Source organism: Salmo salar, chromosome ssa20 (genome assembly GCF_905237065.1).
Source record: "Salmo salar chromosome ssa20, Ssal_v3.1, whole genome shotgun sequence".
Lineage (NCBI taxonomy): Eukaryota > Metazoa > Chordata > Actinopteri > Salmoniformes > Salmonidae > Salmo > Salmo salar.
Window position 1 is genome coordinate 17,505,128 of NC_059461.1, and position 22,333 is coordinate 17,527,460.

Genomic DNA, 22,333 nt, shown 5'->3' on the forward strand with positions numbered 1-22,333 from the left:
CTGTATATGCCAAGAGTGTGCAAAGCTGTCATCAAGGCAAAGGGTGGCTGCTTTGAAGAATCTAAAATATAAAAAATATTTTCAGTTGTTTAATTAACACTTTTTTGGTTACTACATGATTCCATATGTGTTATTTCATAGTTTTGATGTATTCACTAGTACTCTACAATGTAAATAATAGTAAAAATAAAGAAAAACCCTTGAATGAGTAGGTGTGTCCAAACTTTTGACTGGTACTGTATATACAGTATATTATTAGGTTTTGAACAAACAGTGTTAAAAACTCACGGACAGCTAGAAAAAGCTCAAACCAGGTTTAGTCACTCACTAGGTCATACAGCTGCAAAGACAAAGACATGTTAACACAAGCACATATATTTCTACTCTCCTGCTAGGTCGGAGTCAATTCCTTGCACATCTAGACAGCCAATACATCTGTTAAGTCTGGAACTTCATTGGTTCCTCCCACTGGTGTAGTCATGGCCCTGCCTCATGCTAGAAGCTTCGTGGGCATGGAAGTATATGTGTGTGGGATAGGACTGTTCCTTCTCACTTCATCTGACCTGACCTCGGGACGAATTCCTCACTCCTCTCTAATCCACGGCTGTCCTACCTTATCAGTGACTGAAACCAAACTGTTGCCCTTTGCCTCCCTCCTTAAGAGCCATAAGATTTCACAATACCATTTTTTGACAGAATGTAAATGCTCTCCCCCTTCCTCACTCAATAACTTTCCATACATCTAGCTCTTCTCCACCCTCCATTGACCCCTAACATATACATTCCTTATACATGTACAGTAATCAATAAGTTCTAGTCTGGTAACATGAATTACATTTACATTTACGTCATTTAGCAGACGCTCTTATCCAGAGCGACTTACAAATTGGTGCATTCACCTTATTTCAAGCTAGAATCCAACAATATTACACTCCGGAATCCGACATTGCTCTTCCTAATATTTCTATATTTCTTAATTGCATTATTTTACTTTTAGATGTGTGTGTATTGTTAGATATTACTGCACTGTTGGAGCTAGGAACACAAGAATTGCGCTACATCCGCAATAACATCTGCTAAATATGTGTATGCGACCAATAAAATGTGATTTTACGGAAGAACTCTCACCTGTCTCTGTGTTTTCCCCCATTCAGAGTCGCTGATGTCATTCTGTCCATTTAGTCAAATGTCTGGGATGTGTTAAGAATTTCATGGACGTCACAGAGATGGTTGAGAGGAGGATGGAACTGACTCCAGAGTCTGCTCGTTATTCATCATGACACTGAGTAGCCTGTCTAGCAGCATTCAGACTGGGTACTTACTGATAATATGGTTCTAAAGGTATCCATTTGGCTTAATGAAACCAGGATATGGGTTGTGAAACAACCTGTCAGGATACAAGTTTCCTTCATGTACAGCCTGAAAGGGTTTGGATTCTTATCCTTAGCCTTTAGTTCTTCAGTAAATATTTTCTTAAATCTATTTCTTGAACTGCATTGTTGGTTAAGGGCCTGTAAGTAAGCGTTGTATTCTGAGTAAGTAAGCAAATAGAATTTGATTTGATTTGATTTTAGTTAGAAGAAATGAAATGTCTTCATACTAGCAATCAGTTTACGATGACGTGAAATGCAACCAAGAATTGTGTATGTTATTGTTTTGTTTACTCAGCCTCAGATGCCAAAGTCATGGACCACCCTGGACTGGGTTGTGGTGGGCTCACACATCACAGCTGAACTGAGAACAGCCATCCAAAGCAAGCTGGGCCTCACTGGTGTCAGGCACCTTCAAGCCAAATCAACAAACCACACTTTTGCCAGAGAGTGTCAGAGAAATCATGGGTAGTCTAAGTGGTTTAGATAAAGTACCAGGTTTAGATATACGTTTTATTTCTAACTTGACTCAATTGAATTGATCCAACTCACTACATGAAGTATTTGTATTTATTATGGATCCCCATTAGGGCTCCAGCAAAAGGAAGGCAGTTATACATTTTGAAAAACATTACAGTACATTCACAACAGATTTCACAACATATTAAGTGTGTAGAGTAGAGATTATTGATGCTCAATGTAACCCATAGCAGTTATCACCTCTGTAGCTGTTGTCAAGCCATTCAGGTATTTACCTTTACCCATTATGGCCCATTTCAGGAGGTAGTTTAGTTTAGTTGGATAGGAACAAGTACAAACACATTGAACAGACAATTGTCCTATGCATTGTCCTATAGTGTTTCCTAACTCACGCTCATTTTCAACACCTATCCCTAGTTGGACTTTAATGGAAACAAAAGGAAAGAAATAAGTGCATAATCAATGTTTAAAATAATAATAATCACATAAAATAACACATCTGTACATTATTATAATTATATCACAAAGCAGATGTCAGTCAACAATTAGACGCACAAAGCAAATCTCATACATCCAGTATATACCCCTAATATTTACAACATGGATGTTCAGAGCTCTTCTTGGGAGCACTTCATACAGTTCATACATGATTGCAATGTTGGAGCTGTAGCAACCAGTTGTTGGTGTTTCTTTTGAATGTATTGACATGTTCCAGCAGTTTATGTTCTTCTGATAACGTGTTCCTTTATATAGAGGGACATTGCAGTTTCCCTCTGTTGCACCCCCTGGTGGACACTCCAGGCCACTGCAGCTTCCGCATGTGTTTGGTCAGGGAATCAGTGGCAATACCATTGAGACACTTAAACACAAGCTTCACATTTGCAAATCTGATTACGTTTTTAAAAGCTCAGTACATTGTACTTTTTCAGGATGTAACAGTGATGGTACCATACAATGGCTACCCAGACTATTTGCATTGTGTGCCCCCCCAACCCCCCCAACCCACCCAACCCCTCTTTTTACGCTGCTGCTACTCTCTGTTTATCATATATGCATAGTCACTTTAACTATACATTCATGTACATACTACCTCAATTAGCACGACCAACCAGCACATTGGCTAACCGAGCTATCTGCATTGTGTCCCGCCACCCGCCACCCACCACCCGCCAACCCCTCTTTTACACTACTGCTACTCTCTGTTTATCATATATGCATAGTCACTTTAACCATATCTACATGTACATACTACCTCAATCAGCCTGTGTCGTGGACGTCTCAGAATTAGTTGGGTAACATAGATAATTAAGATGTTTTATTAGTATAATATGCTTATTTGAGGTACTTGTCATTAGAAAGTGTCCATTGGACTCTGGTGTCTTTTCAGTTGCACGTCTACCTTAGCTGGGGCTCAGACACTTGGGGCCCAGAGAGGGGAGAGGTCAGATTTGTCTTCATATGTGAATGTCTCTTTACCTATTCTTAAATCATGTGAAGGGATGGCGTGATTAATGGGGAACCGATGACTTGTCTCCATAATGTCTGTGAGCAAGTCACTCCCTCCTTTTCTTTATTGTGGGGAGGTTTATGGCAGTAACTGGACCCTTGTATGTCCTCTCTTAGATCTCGCACTTATCCTGTGATAATATATGGCCTAGAGGCTCACTCCCCCCAGTGAGCCTGTCCAGGAGTGGGGTCAAGGGGGGGTTTGCTTGAGATGGGAGTATCTAGAGTTGACAACTGATATATGCCATTGGATGAAATAGTTCTGTTCAATACCGTACCAGGGAGGGACGGTTCTAAGGAGACCAGATACTGGGCTATACCATTAATCCTGTTGACATAGCAGTTACTGTCTGATGTGTTTTATTGATATCTGTCATACAAAACGTAACCTTTGTGAACTGTTACTAAGTATCTGTGGTTTGTCAATGTACGTTGAAGGGGGTGTATCGTTGCTATAAAAGATCCCTGTAGCCATTCTGTAATCAATCACCTTCCTGGTTCATTCGAGAGAGTGCATTATTGAAGGTCAAGAACTTTTGCAAAAGTATCTTAAGTATTAAAGATGTAGTTTAACTCGGACTGGTGTGTTTGTAACTCCTCATTTGGTAATGCGGAAATTAGCCACCACACCTGACTAACCGGTGTCTGGATGTAGCCTCGCTACTTTTATAGCCTCGCTACTGTATATAGTGTGTCTTTTTACTGTTGTTTTATTTCTTTACTTACCTATTGTTCACCTAATACCTTTTTTGCACTATTGGTTAGAGCCTGTCAGTAAGCATTTCAACGCACGTGACAAATAAACTTTGATTTTATTTGAAATAGTCCAGGTGGCCATTTGATTAATTGTTCAGTAGTCTTATGGGTTGCGGGTAGAAGCTGTTAAGGAGTCTTTTGGTCCTAGACTTGGCGCTCTGGTACCGCTTGCCATGCGGTAGCAGAGAGAACAGTCTATGACTTGGGTGATTGGAGTCTTTGACAATTTTTTGGTCTTTCCTCTGCCACTGCCTAGTATATAGGTCCTGGATGGCAGGAAGCTTGGCCCCAGTGATGTGCTGGGCCGTAAGCACTACCCTCTGTAACGCCTTGCGGTCAGATGCCGAGCCATTGCCATACCAGGCGGTGATGCAACCGGTCAGGATGCTCTCATGGTGCAGCAGTAGAACCTTTTGAGTATCTGTGGACCCATACCAAATCTTTTCAGTCTCCTGAGGAGTAAAAATGTTGACATGCCCTCTTCACGATGGTCTTGGTGTGTTTGGATCATGATAGTTCGTTGGTGACATGGCAGTGTGGTGCCAGGACAAGGAACTTGAAACTCTCGACCCGCTCCACTACAGCCCCGTCAATGTTAATGGGGGCCTGTTCGGCCCGCGTTTTCCTGTAATCCACGATCAGCTCCTTTGTCTTGCTCACATTGAAGGAGAGGTTGTTGTCTCTGATCTCCTCCCTATAGGCTGTCTCATCATTGTCGGTAATCAGGCCTACCACTGTTGTGTCGTCAGCAAACTTAATGTTGGTGTTGGAATTGTGTTTGGCCACGCAGTCGTGGATGAACAGGGAGTACAGGAGGGGACTAAGCACGCACCTGAGGGGCCCCAGTATTGAGGATCAGCGTGGCAGATGGGTTGTTGCCTACCCTTACCACCTGGGGGCAGCCCATCAGGAAGTCCAGGATCCAGTTGCAGAGGGAGGTGTTTAGTCCCAGGGTCCTTAGCTTAGTGATGCGCTTTGTGGGCACTATGGTGTTGAACGCTGAGCTGCAGTCAATGAACAGCATTCTCACATAGAGTGGGTCTAGGGTATCCAGGATGATGCTGTTGATGTGAGCCATGACCAGCCTTTCAAAGCACTTCATGGCTACCGACGTGAGTGCTACGGGGTGGTAGTCATTTAGGCATGTTACCTTATCTTCCTTGGGCACAGGGACTATGGTGGTCTGCTTGAAACATGTAGGCATTACAGACTCGGTCAGAGAGAGGTTGAAAATATCAGTGAAGACACCAGTCAGTTGGTCCACGCATGCTTGGAGAACACGTCCTGGTAATCCATCAGGCCCCACGGCTTTGTGAATGCTGACCTGTTTAAAGGTCTTGCTCACATCGGCTACCGAGAGCATTATCACACAGTCGTCCGAAACAGCTGGTGCTCTCATGCATGCTCTAGTGTTGCTTGCCTTGAAGCGAGCATAAAAGGCATTTAGCTCGTCTGGTAGGCTCGTGTCACTGGGCAGCTCACGGCTGGGTTTCCCTTTGTAGTCCGTAATAGTTTTCAAGCCCTGCAACATCCATCGAGTGTCAGAGCCGGTGTAGTAGGATTCAATCTTAATCCTTTATTGACGCGTTGCCTGTTTGACAAGGTACAGAAGGGCAGGCAGGCTCAGGGCAGGCAGAATGGTCAAAACCGGAACTAGAAAAAGACAGGAGCAAGGGGAAAACCGCTGGCAGGCTTGACGAACAAAACGAACTGGCAACAGACAAACAGAGAACACAGGTATAAATACACTGGGGATAATGGGGAAGATGGGCGACACCTGGATGGGGGTGGAGACAAGCACAAAGACAGGTGAAACAGATCAGGGTGTGACAGGTGCAGGGTATTGGGCTGGGCAGTCTTGACGGTGTTCATTGCCCTGTCCATAGTAAAATATTTTGACCCAGTGTGGATCGATCTTTGCAGAGCGGGGTATGGGCTTGCTTCAATGTAAACAAAGCAGTCTCCATTGGAACAGTTAATGAATTGGTTCTTGTATAGAATCATGCGTTTCATCACTTTCCCCACAGTTTGCAGCCTGCTTAAGTTAGAAACTAATTCAGGCAGCTCTTTGGTTGTCTTAGGTCTCTTTTTATGTAGTGTTGTGGTGTTTCTCTTGTCGTGATGTGTGTTTTGTACTATATTTTTATTTTATTTTTTATTTTTAATCCCAGCCCACGTCCACGCAGGAGGCCTTTTGCCTTCTGGTAGGCCGTCATTGTAAAGAAGAATTTTGTTAACTGACTTGCCTAGTTAAATAAATAAAGGTAACTTGGACTGAGTTCTGATTGGCCATGCATGAATTCAACCTGAAAGGGTTGTTTTCCTTGAACACTGCATGCTTTCCACAGACAGATATTCCTCTAATTGGAGTTTTGCCCTTGCTTCCTTTTATGTAGATGGATACGCCAGAGTGCTCTAACTCTCTGTACTGACCTAAGGTGGCTTGGGTGGATTTCCTGGATGAGGCTATGGTGGAGCTCTTCTTCTTTCAGAGGGTTGGCTATGGCATCCTCCCTTGTAAGGATTTCTCTCTCCAAAATGAACATAGGAAGAACAGTTTCCTTTGACGTGTTGCGCCCGGCAAATGTACTCCGGCCTCCTTTTCTAAACCATTTTCCTTGATGCTGCTTGATGTGTCAGCCTCCATGTACTCGGCCATGTTGACTGGTTCTTATTTCCCTATATTATGTCAAAAATCACAACAAATGCTTCTATCATCACAAAAATACTTATCCAACATTGTTGGGAGTAACGTAGTGAATATAATTCCCACTGTATAAACATTGGATGGTTGATTTTGTACTATATATTCACTAGGCCACCAGACTGCTTAGGGATTTCAGGCCCTGGGATTGATTAGTGTGCAGGACTTGCAGCTCTTCCCATTGGTTGACCTGGTGAGGGAGTTCGGAGCCTCCAACGCTCTTCGTCTCCAGAATCTAGCCTTGGGCATAGATGACACTCCAGTCACCCCACTGAAAATGAAAACTGATAAATGAAATGACCTTGTGATTTAAACCGTTTTCAGCTAACACTGTTAGCACCAACACAGTGCACATATTGATATGTCTTTCTGTCTTTTGTCTACGTACATATCTTCATAATATCCCAGGCTATTAGTGATGAAGACTCCCTTCATGAAAAATAAGAAGCAAATCATTTTATAACATTTTTGACATGCGTTTTTCTGGATTATTTTGTTGTTATTCTGTCTCTTACTGTTGAAATAAACCTACCATTAAAATTATAGACTGATCATTTCTTTGTCAGTGGGCAAACGTACAAAATCAGCAGGGGATCAAAAACTTTTTTCCCTCACTGTCGGTGCAACAACAGCTGAGCCGTGAAGTGGTAGGCCACACAAGCTCACAAAACGGGACCGCCGAGGGCTGAAGCGTGTAAAAATCATCTGTCCTCGGTTCCAACACTCAGTTCCAAACTGCCTCTGGAAGCAACGTTGGCACAATAACTTTTCATCAGGAGATTGATGGGTTTCCATGTCCGAGCAGCCACTCACAAGCCTAAGATCACCATGCGCAATGCCACGCATCGGCTGGAGTGACGTAAAGCTTGCCGCCATTGGACTCTGGAGCAGTGGAAACGCGTTCTTCCCTTCTCTCTGCCCTCGGACACTAGATAAGGGTTCAGAGGTCAGGGGTGGTCTCTGTGTCCACACAGCGGTCAGGGTGTTTGTAGTGGACAATCAGAGGGATGGCCATTACTGGCCCATTGAGAGGGAACAAGGGCTTTACTAGACTAGGGGATCCAGGATGGACCAGTACAAACACACAGGGAGCAGCTGTACTCTTGACTTACTGGATCGGGACTTTCTGTTACATTAGTAAAAATGGTTGCATGGTGTCAATGGAATCCTCTTTTAATGATAAGAGGATGGTACTTAATTACTTTTGATAAATTCAAACAAAGTATTTTTTTATGAATTTACAAATAATTTATTAAATAAATAGTTCCTATAAATAACATATTAACAACATAATATTAACCAACATTATACAAAAAGCATATTAATCACAATTTCCTTGAGAAAAGATGGTAAAATAAAAATCTTTGGCTACATGACATGACAATTGTACAAAAAGAGCAAGATGAATAAATACTTGAATGGAAAGACAACAAAAACTATTCCTGTTATCTGTTCATACAATACAGTCCTACAATTGAAACATATTTCAAAGAGGATTGTCAGTTGTGTTATCCTACAGCTCATTCCCTGTCGTCCAAATAAATAATCAATCAATACTGTACGTAATCAATACATATATGATCAATGTGTCACTCAATGAATGTGGTCATATTGCAGGATTTGAAACGCATTCTCTGGAGTGATGAATCACGCTTCACCATCTGGCAGTCGGACGGACAAATCTGTGTTTGGTGGATGGCAGGAGAATGTTACCTGCCCGAATGTATAGTGCCAACTGTAAAGTTTGGTGGAGGAGGAATAAGGGTCTGGGGCTGTTTTTCATGGTTCCGGCTAGGCCACTTAGTTCCAGTGAAGAGAAATCTTAATGCTACAATGACATTCTAGACAATTCTGTACTTCCAAATTTGTGGCAACAGTTTGGGGAAGGCCCTTTCCTGTTTCAGCATGAAAATGACCCTGTGCACAAAGCGAGGTCCATACAGAAATGGTTTGTCGAGATCAGCGTGGAAGAATTTGACTGGCCTGCACAGAGCCCTGACCTCAACCCAATCGAACACCTTTGGGATGAATTGGAACGCCGACTGCGAGCCAGGCCTCATCGCCCAACATCAGTGCCCGACCTCACTAATGCTCTTGTGGCTGAATGGAAGCAAGTCCCCACAGAAATGCTCCAACATCTAGTGGAAATCCGTCCCAGAAGAGTGGAGGCTGTTATTGCAGCACAGAGGGGACCAGCTCCATATTAATGCCCATGATTTTGGAATGAGATGTTCGACGAACAGGTGTCCACTGACTTTTGATATGTAGTCTAGACCTGGTATAAAAATGATGTACAAACAGTGGGTGACACAATACAAGTTACCCCCACATGCCTCCCCACATGTTGACTCAAGATGATGTCCTAATGCATTAGAAAGGGAAACACTCAGTTTAGAGTATTAGCCAACTTGTTGAGATTCCAGAAGAATAAGAGGGAGAAATGACTTTTAGGGGGTTTACAAAGCTCCCAGTTTGCTGAGTTCCACTGAAATTCACATAAGCACACATTATTTGTAGACAGGGCCGCAATCCAGTTATTAAAGAGCTTTTTCCCCCTGAGAAATACCAGAAAACACAAGGTCTGTGAACACCGCACTCTGTGGTTCTTTTTTTAGCTGGAAACTCCTCCCTTATAGCATGTGAGATGGGGAAAGGTTCAGGCAATAGCTATGTGTTTGCCAAGGACTGGTTGAGCTCCCTGAATGGAAGTTGGCAGTACCTCTGGCTAAATCGGTAAGATTGAATTTATTTATCGTTTTTCTCCAATCTTGGTAGAGTGAAGTTCATGCATTTTGTAGCAGCATCATTGAGTGGCATATTGGTTTACTCATCTCCAGGCATTTCATCGGGCATTGTATTGTCTGTCACACTGTATTGTTGGGGGCATTATGGTTGGCCTACATTTTCTGAAAAGGCATTTTGAGACGTTCCTTATGTGCATAATGGCCATTTATCTTCAAGAGAATCTGCATACAGATTAATTTGTTCTATGGATAATTTACACATTCTCTGCATACAAAATAAATATTGTCCAATGTCTTAAATATTTCGGGCATCACAGACACATGCCATTGAAAGAATTTCATCAGGCCTACTTTTTCCTCATCTTTCAATAAAGACAACAGACAACTGAGCAGAAATATCATATTGATAATCCACACTGGAAATGAGTCAGCATTTCGTATTGGCATCTCATTCCTTTTTCAGTGCCTAAGGAATCTGAGTCGTATGACAGGCCATTTCCAAGTACGAAGCAGATTGGATATAAAACATTTTAAATTAACAATAAGGTTGTGCTTTTAGACTGTTCCCAACACAATAATGGATCAATTGATGTCCATGACGGTAATGATGTAAAAATGTCAACATCCCTTTTGATATTTTCTTCCACTTGATCTTCATCCACATACTACAAGATGCTTTGTCATGCTATTACTCAAATAAAGAGTTACCAGTGTAACTGAATAAGTTACAGGACCCCAAGGTCGTTTTGCACTCTTTGTATTCTGTCTCTGTACTATTTGAGAGTGTACTGTATGTAGACAATGAATAGAAGCCACAGTTTCGAGTTTTCCTGCATCTCACACGGGACAGCCACTTGACTGCTCATGTGAAAGCTGGGTCGAGTCATGTGCTAGCTCTGCTCTGATCAGCTTTTAATGACTCAAAGTTGTGACGGCCTACTAAGCCCCTGTGATCATGAACCCACTGACTGGGAATTTCAGCTATGTGTTAGGCCAATGTTTGCCTATTTGTTCAATCCTTTTAGGGCACTTTGTAGTATATTGACTATAATAGCCTACAGTACTTTGGTTTCATATTTTAGGGCAGGTTTGGCACGAGGCTGCACAATGACGACTGATTGGGATTATGACTACCTGATCAAGCTCTTGTCGTTAGGGGACTCTGGAGTGGGCAAGACCACTTTCCTCTACAGGTACACCGACAACAAGTTCAACAGCAAGTTCACCACCACAGTGGGAATAGACTTCAGGGAAAAGAGAGTGGTGAGTCGTGATGCTTTACTTGTGTGCAGCCCATGACATTCCTTTCAAACATATCATTCATGTTCAGTCATCCTTGCTCCACACCAGCTTCCAATGATAATGTGGTTATACAAATCCAAATGTTGAATATTGGATTGTTTTTTGGATGGAATAGTAGGGGATCAACTCACAATTAAAGTAGAACATTTGTTAAAAACATATTCCAGAGCGAAAGTGCATGCCTTTGGTCCCAGCTCTTGAGATGACACTTATTCTACAACTTTCTTGTGTCTTCAGACGTATTTGGGGACTGGCTCTAATGGAACGACAGAGAAGACTTTTAAAGTGCACCTACAGCTCTGGGACACAGCAGGGCAGGAGAGGTAGGCCACAACAAGCTGACAGTACATGTGATATCGGAACTGTCCTGCTCTGCAAGTCTGTCACATTTCACGGTATTTGCCGTTTTTCTAGGAGTATACTGTATTTAGAAATTCAAAGGCAATTTTGTATCAATAATCCACATGCATAACGTTACCAGTGTTCGAACATTGTTGTAATTGTATAAATTCCAGGTTCAGAAGTCTCACTACAGCCTTCTTCAGAGACGCAATGGGCTTCCTTCTTATGTTTGATCTGACCAATCAGCAGAGTTTTCTGAATGTCAGGAACTGGATGAGTATGTCTCAGCACACGTATCTGCCAAAGCACTTAGATCAATGTCAGCCTGTAGTCAGTTTGAATCATCCATTTAGTAGAGCCTGTAAGTACAATACCACATTGATAGTGTATTTTACGTTGAATTTGGCATTATAGTAAATTATCTCAATCTAGCAGGGTAGGTTACTGTTTGTGATTCAAATACTAACTTACATATCCATCAATAACTGGAATTTGATTACCTCTTGTTGTGATTGTTCAGGTCAGCTACAGGCAAATGCCTATTGTGACAGTCCAGACATAGTCTTAGTTGGCACCAAAGCAGACCTCAAAGACCTGAGAGATGTACAAGGAAAACAAGCCAGGGACCTGGCGGACAGATATTGGTAAGTGAGATGGATACCTGCTTGCTCAGGACAAAGTTCTGCTATCTCCGCAAAATTTGATCTAACCATTGGCACAGCTCTCTTCTCCAGCGAACCGCCATGAACTGAGGGTGTTTGAGTTCATACTTTTAGCACAACTCTGAAGCATTCGTACCGATCTAGTGCGAATGCTCCAAACAGAAGTAGTACTATTGTACTACTTCTGTTAATTCACCAGGAGGTTGAGTCAGTTAGCTACTACCATCCACTTTATGGAGCCTCTCCAGCATCTTTAAAGGCCAAGTGCAATCAAAAATGTGATTTCCTGTGTTTGATATATATTTCCACACTGAGGTTAGAATAATACTGTGAAATTGTGAAAATTATTATAATGGCCTTTTAGTGTAAAAGCTGTTTGAAAACACTGGCTGAAATTTCAGCCTGTTTAGGTGGGATGGAGATTTGGCCTGCCTTTTTAATTCACCAGGTGGTAAATGAGTTATTAGACCAATAAGAAAGAGAGTTCCAAACCTCTCTGCCAATAACGGCTAGTGAAATCCCCCCCCCTCCCCACTCAGACAACTCCCAGACAGTCTGAGAAATTCCTCTTTGCTAAGAAGATATTTTTGCTTATTTCTGACCAATTAAATTGAAAACAATCACAGTAAGGTACTTAATTGTTACCCAGAATTGATTTGATATTAAGATACAAACGGCTGCATTAGACCTTTAAAATAAAAATGACCTCATTAGAAATAAACCACAATTCAACTGAACGTTGTGGCCTTTATCCATTCATTAATAATCACTATAATCAGTATAGTGTTCAGGTTAATAAGTCCCTCCCTTTCTCCCTAGTGTCCCCTATTTTGAGACGAGTAGTGCCACAGGGGATGAGGTAGACCAGGCAGTGACCACTCTGCTGAACCTGGTGATGAGGCGCATGGAGCAGAACACAGAGGGGCCTGTGTCAGAGGCTGCCAATGGGAGCGCAGTCATTAACAAAGTGGCTGAAACCTCCACCAGCAGGAAGTGTGCCTGTTAGGGTGTCAGCCACATTTCATGGACATGTGGTTGGCGGCATTCAGAATGAAGGACCATCCATTCAAATGTGTAACTATTGCATCATAGGAGTTTTATTATATTGGAAAGTTCAATTATCCTATACAGTATTTTAAGGATGTGTATTATCCTCTTATGCAATAATGTGTGTTTATTTTTGGATTGATAACTGCTGCACTGGCTATTTATTCCCAACCTGGTCAGTATTATTTTCAGTCTGTACTTGTGCTGTATGTTAATGACCCGAAACAAGCAATATAACACACAATCCAGTTTTATAACATTGTAAAATGATTAAAAAGTAAATGAAAGCAGCATGTGTAGATCTCAAGCCAATATTTGTAATATGACTAGGCTTTGTGTGATTCTAAATTGATAAATACTAATCAAAAGTGTTTGAAGAAGAGTCATATGTAAAAAGTATGTTTTTTTTTATTTGACACATTGAGGCATCGATGGAAGGAAAATGCAGGCACGCACATTTATAATTGACAATATATAATCCAAAACTGATTATGCAACAACTCATTCACAGTCATGGTTACATATCTTATATAGGAATGAGAAAATCTATTATTGTTTTACACAAACATAGATAGCAAAGTGTATGACAGGATCCATGGGTTCTACTGTATACGACAAGGAGCACATTTGGTACTAAGCTTGACTATTACTGGAACAAAATTGTCATGCACATTTAAGAAAGTATAGAAAATGTTTAGAGGTCATAATTACTGACAGAAAAAAAATATTAAATAGGTTTTAATACAAAGTCTTAAGAATAAATGCTGTCATTTTAAACACAATTAATGGCAGTTTTACCAATAATTGCCTTTTGACATGAAAATGGCTGGCTGCTTTGATGACTTATCAGTTTGTTCTTATCAAATAAATACATGCAAGCACAAACTTGGGGTGATTTGCAATCCGGGATTCTGTTGGTACCATTCCTTTTGAACACAAACGCGTCTGCACACACATTACTACACACACATTGGACATTTTGCTCTAAGGACATGTGGGGGAGAATACATTCTCTTCATTTATGTGAGTAGTACTGTAGTTTTCTTTGGAGATGATCAGTACATGGAAGTATTTAAAGGAGGACATTCATAGAGGCATTATAATTCAACAACAGAACCCATTAGACAAGACATAAAAGGCAAATATACCACACAACTACCCAAGTGTTTTCTATGTCAGGAAATCATTTGACAACACATCAAATAAAAAACATCAATTGAATGAAATATATTGTTGTACATTGGTTGCCATACTTAAGCCAACATTTTAAATCACATCACATTCAGATAAATGAGTGTCTCCTGTTTAATGGGCTTTCTTTGGTGTATTTACTTTTAAGAAATAAACATGAGTGAAAATATAAATCTAATTTAATCTAAAATCGAATCTACACGACCAGGGTATGGACTAAGAGTAAACTACTACCTAACAAACTAATGGCACATTCGTATCATATATTTGTGTCATAATAATGATGACAGACAGTACTATGATGGGAAAACAAACCGGTCTGTTCTAAAATACTTCTGTGAGCATGACACCCATGGTCGATGTAATACTGAGTAACTTGTCTTTTAAAAGTACCAATAATCTGGTTCATGAGCATAGTAAATCTGAACTCATAAGCAAAATATGTTTTAAGGTAAATTCCTAAGATTTTCTACCGCTGCTCATAAAGGCAATCCCATATCTTGTGCATGCCATGTACACTATGACACAACCCTCTGTCTAATAAATACAGCCAACTTGTGCTGTTTTTCACCAACCTCACCTCCTTCCCAATGTGAGCATGTGCTGTGAGTCATCATGTGGCTATCATACGGTACCGTTTGAGCAAAGTCAATGTACAGACGTCAATGGTTAAATCCTTAAAGCTACAGTACCAATCCATACCCAATCCTCTAACATAGTGGAGCTTGATACAGTATATGTTTCATGTAACATTTTGTTGAGGAGAGTAAATATAATCTAGAGATATAAAAATAAAGTTACATTAGTTCTTTAATTGTCAGAAAGGTAAAACAAAGAATTTTGGTCCCAGTGGTTTGATAGGAATTTCTGCCTTAAAACAGCATTCATACAAAGTTTCTGGTGATATTTAAATTAGAATATCAGCACAAATAATTTGTTAGTTTCTTACATGCAGTGTCATTCAATAGTGTATCATGCTCTTTGTACAAGATGCTACAATTATTCAACAAAACTTAATTTCTCTGGTTTATGTCTCAAAAGTCAACGTAATGTATACACTGAGTGTACAAAACATTATGAACACCTTCTCTTTCCATGACATAGACTGGACAGGTGAATCCAGGTGAAAGCTATGATCCTTTATGGATGTCACTTGTTAAATCCACTTCAATCAGATCAGTGTAGAAGAAGGGGAGGAGACAGGTTAAAGAAGGATTTGTATGCCTTGAGACAATTGAGACAATATTAGGAAAGTGTTCTTAAACTTTCGTACACACAGTGAATGTGGTGGGAAGCAAAACGTTTCCCTGTGTTGATACATGGGTCATAACATGAGTTATGTGTTCAGCGTTTGACTAAAACAAAAAATGCTGTTACGGTAAGCATCCCACAATGTAAAGACTGGTTGGTGAAATTCCTTTTACCTTCAGCACCATGGTGTTCAATGGTATTTTGAAAATAGATAAGAGTTGAAGTCGTATGAAACTAAAACAGAATTCTGACACTTTCTCTGAATGTTTTGTTCAATTACTCAAGAACAATTCTTAATCGGGATGATAACAACAATAGATATAGTTTAAAGTGTTCTGTAACTAAGCTCAGTCTATGGCTTGGTGTTGGAATGTAGATTACTCATTCGCAAATTTGAATATTACCAGAGCTATCACCAGAATCTCAGTAAAATAGTGGGACTATGGCTATCGCCACAGTATCTTTATCTATATAGGGCAGCAATTATATACATTAAGGGGCATTGTAAACAAATCTCACTGCTACAGTAGTTAGCAGTGCAGTGTGCTGGCTGGGCCCATTGTCTGTCTGCTGGCACCTATGGTACTTCATTGTATGCTAAAAAAGGGAGGGGAAATAGACAGTGTGTCTGTTCGCACCTCAATGGGAGCATTTGAATCTGATAAAAAAAAAAAAACATTCCTTCTCTTAACTCCTTCCCTGAGACTAAGCAGTGATATCAAAAGAACAATCAAATCCCTTTGAAATAAGGCTATAGCCTAGTAATAATTATGCCCCCCACCTCACCCCTACATTCTGGAAAAAACTTTTGTTTGGAAATAGTGATTTTTTTTCATAAAATGTATGTGTGTTTTATTGATCTATTGATCCACACAATTATGATAGCAATGCAAATAATGTGATGTGAAATATTGTATGATAAGTACTATGATAGTGTGACATAATATATTCAGCATAACATACATCATAACGACATCGTCAACCAGCAATCCACCTTTGAAATACTGTGCCATGTTCCTCGCAACCTAAAGTGTGAATTACATACCCTATGACGAAGCTGAAAGGCAAGATGCAGTTGTGGTATGATGGTGTGTTTCTGGAGTGAAAGAGTAATACGTCTTACTACTAAATCATGCATTGTCTGCTTCGAGTCGCAAAATATATTACGTGAGCGCAAGGTCAGCTGCTGTGTTTGGAGCTCCACCAAATTAATTTCTTGACGCCCTGTCACCCAGACTGGAATGTCTAAGAACAGTGTGAAAGGCTCAGCTTGGTCACACCTTCTCCATGCATCTTGTAGAGCAGCTTAAACTCACTGGGCAGCTGGTGGGTCTCCTGCCACTTGGTGGTGAACTTGGTTCCTTTCTTGTCATAGTAGTGGTAGGGCAGCTCCTTGCCTGTGTTGGGATCCCAGCCGAAGGGCCAGAAGCCATACAGATGGATCTCCTCACACATGGCCGATGCCAGAGTGTACATGAGGATACCAGTGCTGAGTCGCTTCGGGGACAGGTTCTTGGTCTTCCAATATCTATGGGAAAAAAGTAAACACTTTTTTGGACAATGAAGTGTTCGACAGATGGCAAAAAAGACAGTCAAAAATAAATCATAAGGAATAAGGTTTTGAAGTGTCTGTCCTATATCTAAGAGACATACGAAAGCTTAGGAAATAGTTTAGCTTTTTTGGCACAAAACTACCTCCATACTTCCATTCGTGTTACCTTCAGACAAGTCCCGTGACACTTGTGTGGGTCATAGAGCAAAAAAGAAAGTCCCCCCTTTCCATAGTGGGGTCCTATTAGTTTTGTAAGCCAAACTGTTTGGACGCTACAGACGTTTTCATGAAAAGATCGGTTTTCGGTATGTCTCATGGGCTGACAAACACAGCTGTAGCTCGGCCACTTTCCGGATATGTCTAGCTTAAACTGACGGATTTTGATCGTGTTTTTGATTATGGTACTTAAATTCGTTTTTTTGGTTAACTCAGCACTGGGTAAATATTAGACAGAACCCACGGTGGGTTATTTTGACCCAGCCAGTTGGGTTGCGTGAATTACCCAACATGTTGGGTTGTTAGGATTACCCAAACATGGGTTAATTTAACCATCAATTGGATTTTATTCACTTTCATGCTGGGTTGACCCAGCAGCAGGTCTTTTTTAATGTAATCCTTATTATTTTCAGGAGTTATGGCTTATTAAGGGTGTGGCTTTCAGATAGTTATTTTTGGTCACCCATGAGAGCAAATGTCATGCCTGTTCATTTGTTCTGTTCTATTGTATCACATGTTAAGATTGTACACTGAAATTTTAAATATTCCTTAAATATTTTGGGATATTAACATTATTAATTACATATTGTAATAAAGTGGTAGCTATCCCAACACTGGAACTTGCATAGGTTCTTCAAGATGGAACCCGCAGTAGTGGGAAACAGCGCCACTGGCCACCGCACCACCAATGTTTTTTATTTCTTTAGAGCGGAGGAGCGTTGCACAGCATGATAAAAAAAAACATTTGGAGTACATATTGTGCTCTTTTATCTCGCATCCAATAAAAAAACCGTATATGCTGTTGTAATATCACAAACGGATGTGGCTGTTTCACCATTAAGGACTCCTGCTTTAAAGGTCTAATGCTGACATTTTATCTCAATATCAAATCATTTCTAGGTGTCAGTTAAGTACCTTACTGTGATTGTTTTCAGTAAAAAATAAAATACAAATAAAAGCTTCCTAGCAAAGACTCTAGCAAGAATTGTGCTAGGACTGTCTGGGAGTGGTCTGAGTTGGGGGGGTAAAACACAAAACTAGCTGTTATTGGCAGAAAGGTTTGTAACTCTCTTTCTTATTGGTCTATTAACTAATTTACTGCCTGGTGGTGTGACCAGGCAGGCCAAAACTCCATCCCACCAGGCGGTCTTTGTAAAGTGCTCTTACACAAAAAGGAAATTATCATATTTTTCAACATTTCACAGTATTATTCCTAACTCATAGTGTGGAAATATATATAAAATACCGGAAAATCACATTTTTCATTGCACTGGGACTTTAAGGAACACAAAACCTCTGTAAGCCTTCTGTAAGCCTCATAAAAGCTTCAAAACTGCCAGTGTTCAACCTTAACATGCGGTAACAATACAACAGAACAGATTAACAGGAATGGCAATTACTTTCACAGGTGGCCAAAAGTAACTATCTGAAAGCCACGCCCCTACTAAGCCACGCCTGCAGTATATTTCAATAACCCAGCATCAATAACCCAGCATTAAAACCCAACCTTGCTCTTTTAAAAGAAAACAACCTAAGTGACCCAATGCCTACAACCCAGCAGTTGGGTCATTTTTTGTGTGTACAGTTTGTAGTAACAATGGTGTCTGAAAGTGAGAACAAAACCAACAATGACAGTTCTGATTCCCAGAACTCTGGCACAATAAACTCAGTCTCTCCATACTCACTTGTTAACATCCTGCATGATGTTTCCCGGCCAGGCCAGCTCGATTTTCAGCTGCCCCTTGTGCTCAACAAAGAAGTCCACCAGGGTCCGTGTGACGGTGGCCGAGGTGTGGAGGAAAAATGCAGGGATCCACAAAATGGCCCCCTCCAGCTTCTTCAGGTTGAGGAAGAAGTTGTTGCGGTCCTGGATGGTCAAAAGGTTGTTGTAGTACCTCTCCAGGATGCTGGGGTTAAAGGTGGTGAGGTTGGTCTTCCGGCCCACATCCTTGTAGTAGGAGTCGGTAGGGGCGAAGTTGCAGCGGAAGATAAAGTCGGAACTGTCGATCTCTGGCCCACAATGACTACCAGTCAGGATCCCACTGTTACCCACCACGGCACACACGTTGTAGTGCTTGTTCTGGATGGGTGAAGCATCAGGAAGCAGTGACTTCAGGTTGTTGCTTATAGAGAAGACATACTTGTGACTGGAGTAGTCAAAGTGCATCAGCTGGCCGACGCGCACACCATTCTTGGTGAGGGAGAAGTTGTTGGCCACATCAATGTAATGGAAGATCTCTTTCCTGAAAAGTTGTAAACAGATCAAAATATCAGCTCACAGCTGTTGTTTCAACAAAATGCAATGTTATGTAGCCAACTGCTACATGCAAACGACAAATAAACTGAAATGTTCTACTAAACACATAAACAGTATTCTGTTTAAACCGAACACTCCATTAAAAACAATAGAAAATGTTTCTACAGATTATCACAGATAACCCACATAATAATAATACCTTTGCTGATAAAAAGCTGTCCTATTGAATTTCCATTTGGAGGGTTTCCCTTGCAGCTCCTCATTCAGAGCATTGGTTAATGGGATGAAGGATGGGTCCAGGAAATTCATGGCAAACTGTGACCTGAGAAGAAAAGGGTTTTCCTTAGTAAAGACGCTATTCATATTGTCAGCATTATTGTCAGCATATTGTCAGCATGTCCAAGCCCACTCATAGCATGCATTTATGTGTGGGCTTGTAACAGTATAGACACAATAACAGCTAGCAGCACCTTGGACAGTTCTCTTGATTAAAATTGGGCTACTGATGGAGCAACGATAGTTTGTGAAATATGTATATATACATACATATATATTATATATATAATAAATTGGCCAAAAACCTACTGTCGATGATTCTACAGTTGAAATGTCATTAAAAATGTAATGTGAGGCTAATTGACGCTGGGGTTTGCATTAGATTAGGCTACTCCCGCTTGCAGAGGAATTATTATTTATTGTGATTATTTATTCAGGCCCTGATTCCTCTAATACAGTTGGCCATACAATGCCATAGCCTACAGAACAATGTAGACATAATCAATCACAAAGATTACGTTGGGAAAAAAATGTAACGCGTGCGCCTTGTCAGAGTGAAATAAATCACATATTATCGGACCATTTCAGGATTTTTACATGCGTCATATCAAAATAAAAAATGATGAGCTTCCAAATCTTGGTTTAGCCTACTCACCGAAATCCTGCGTGGAACATTATCCGTGGTCCTCCCATGTTGTCATTTTTTGTGGAAGAGAAGATGCTATCCTTTCTAATGGACACATAACTTATTAAGGATAAAATGAGAAGAGCAACCATCAATATGACCAGACCCAGGGCGTTTGCGATGCGGACCATCTTGGAGCGTTTTCATTCCTTGAAGAACAGCGATGGAAATGTGCCAGCCTTCATCACCTCGATTCTAGATGTTGATTTTGGCTATTCATATTGGTTTTATGATACAAAATAAACATGCTTTCCAATGTAAAATGGACGGCAAATATGCAATGTGGTTGAAATGGTAGTTAGCGATTTGTCTTCGTGCACTCACATCATCCCTGCTGCCTTGCCTTCGCACTGAACTACAAATTCTCTCCAGGCAGCCAGATTAATACCATTAGGGCGATGCATCTGAAATTCACGTCAATGTATCAATCCAGCAAAATTCTCACCGGTCTCGGCTACGCAACCTCTCCCCATTAAATAATTTCACATATTCCGGTGCAAATGGAGAAGTGTTTGTTGAGCCCAGATGAAAATACGACTAAAAGTGTCATGACTGTAATACACCTCCGTGGTTTAGAGATGGGAGCAATAAACTTGGTGTGTTATGCATACCATCGAATATTACTTGCTGACTGTACAAAATATTGTATCACATAATATTTTGCAAATGTGGAAGCCTGATCCGCATCTGAATAAGGGATGTCCCTACGAATACTAAAGTACATCTCATTAACAGTAGCATATCAGTTTAGCGGTCCAATGCAAACGTTTTTTTTCACGATAACAAATCATTTCTGGGTAAAAATTAAGTACTTTACTGTGATTCTTTTTGACCATTTCAATTGAAAACAAACAAAAATAGCTTCTCAGCAAAGAGGAATTTCTCAAGCAATAATTTCCTACGACTGTCTGGGCATGGTCTGAGAGGGAAGGGGGGAAATAGCTGTTATTGGAAGAGAGGTTTGGAACTCAGTTTTTATTGGTCTTTAACTAATTTACTGCAGGCAGGCCAAAACTCCATGCACCAAAACAGGCTGACATTTTCAAACAGCTCTTACACTGAAAGGGCATTATCATGTTCACAGTATTATTCCAACCTCATGGTGTGGAAATATATACAGTGCATTCGGGAAAGTATTCAGACCCCTTGACTTTTTCCAAATTCTATTACGATACAGCCTTATTGTAAAATTTGATTTAAAAACAATTGTCCTCATCAATCTACACACAATACCCCATAACGACAAAGCAAAAACAGGTTTTAGTATTTTTGCAAATATATACAAAATTAAAAACAGAAATACCTTATTTACGTAAGTATTCTGACCCTTTGCTATGAATTTCGAAATTGAGCTCAGGTGCATCCTGTTTCCATTGATCATCCTTGAGATGTTTCTACAACTTGATTTGAGTCCACCGGTGGTAAATTCAATTGATTGGACATGATTTGGAAAGGCACACACCTGTCTATATAAGGTCCCACAGTTGACAGTGCATGTCAGAACGAAAACCAAGCCATGAGGTCGAAGGAATTGGCCCTAGAACTCCGAGACACAGATCTATAGAAGGGTACCAAAACATTTCTGCCGCATTGAAGGTCCCCTAAGAACACAGCGGCCTCCATCATTCTTAAATGGAAGAAGTTTGGAAGCACCAAAACTCTTCCTAGAACTGGCCGCCCGGCCAAACTGAGCAATCGGTAGAAAAGGGCCTTGGTCAGGGAGGTGACCAAGAACCCAATGGTCACTCTGACATAGCTCCAGAGTGCCTCTGTGGCCTTCCCTGTGGCTCAGTTGGTAGAGCATGGTGTTTGCAACGCCAGCATGGTGTGTGCAACGCCAGGGTTGTGGGTTCGATTCCCATGGGGGGCCAGTACAAAAAAAAAAATGCATGAAATGAAATGTATGCATTCACTATTGTAAGTCGCTCTGGATAAGAGCGTCTGCTAAAATGTGAGATGGGAGAAACATCCAGGACAATCATCTCTGCAGCA

General features: G+C 40.8%; 2 protein-coding genes across 3 annotated transcripts; one reads left to right on the forward strand and one right to left on the reverse strand.

Annotated features, from left to right (window-relative positions):
• The first annotated feature begins 9,468 nt into the window (after window positions 1–9,468).
• Window positions 9,469–13,277, forward strand: rb27b (Ras-related protein Rab-27B). Of its 2 annotated transcripts, none has more exons than XM_014160053.2 (6): window positions 9,469–9,549; window positions 10,622–10,823; window positions 11,100–11,185; window positions 11,378–11,481; window positions 11,725–11,848; window positions 12,686–13,204. In XM_014160053.2, exons 2-6 carry the CDS (start codon window positions 10,668–10,670, stop codon window positions 12,870–12,872), a joined length of 657 nt encoding a protein of 218 aa, XP_014015528.1. In that variant the 5' UTR covers window positions 9,469–9,549; window positions 10,622–10,667; the 3' UTR covers window positions 12,873–13,204.
• A 26-nt stretch (window positions 13,278–13,303) lies between these two features.
• On the reverse strand, window positions 13,304–20,939 carry LOC106580045 (sia-alpha-2,3-Gal-beta-1,4-GlcNAc-R:alpha 2,8-sialyltransferase). The gene is made up of 4 exons (XM_014160609.2): window positions 20,312–20,939; window positions 19,580–19,702; window positions 18,809–19,366; window positions 13,304–16,883 (listed from the first exon to the last, which is right to left on the reverse strand). The coding sequence occupies exons 1-4, from the start codon at window positions 20,470–20,472 to the stop codon at window positions 16,601–16,603; spliced, it is 1,125 nt and encodes a 374-aa protein (XP_014016084.1). The 5' UTR covers window positions 20,473–20,939; the 3' UTR covers window positions 13,304–16,600.
• Window positions 20,940–22,333: the final 1,394 nt, after the last annotated feature.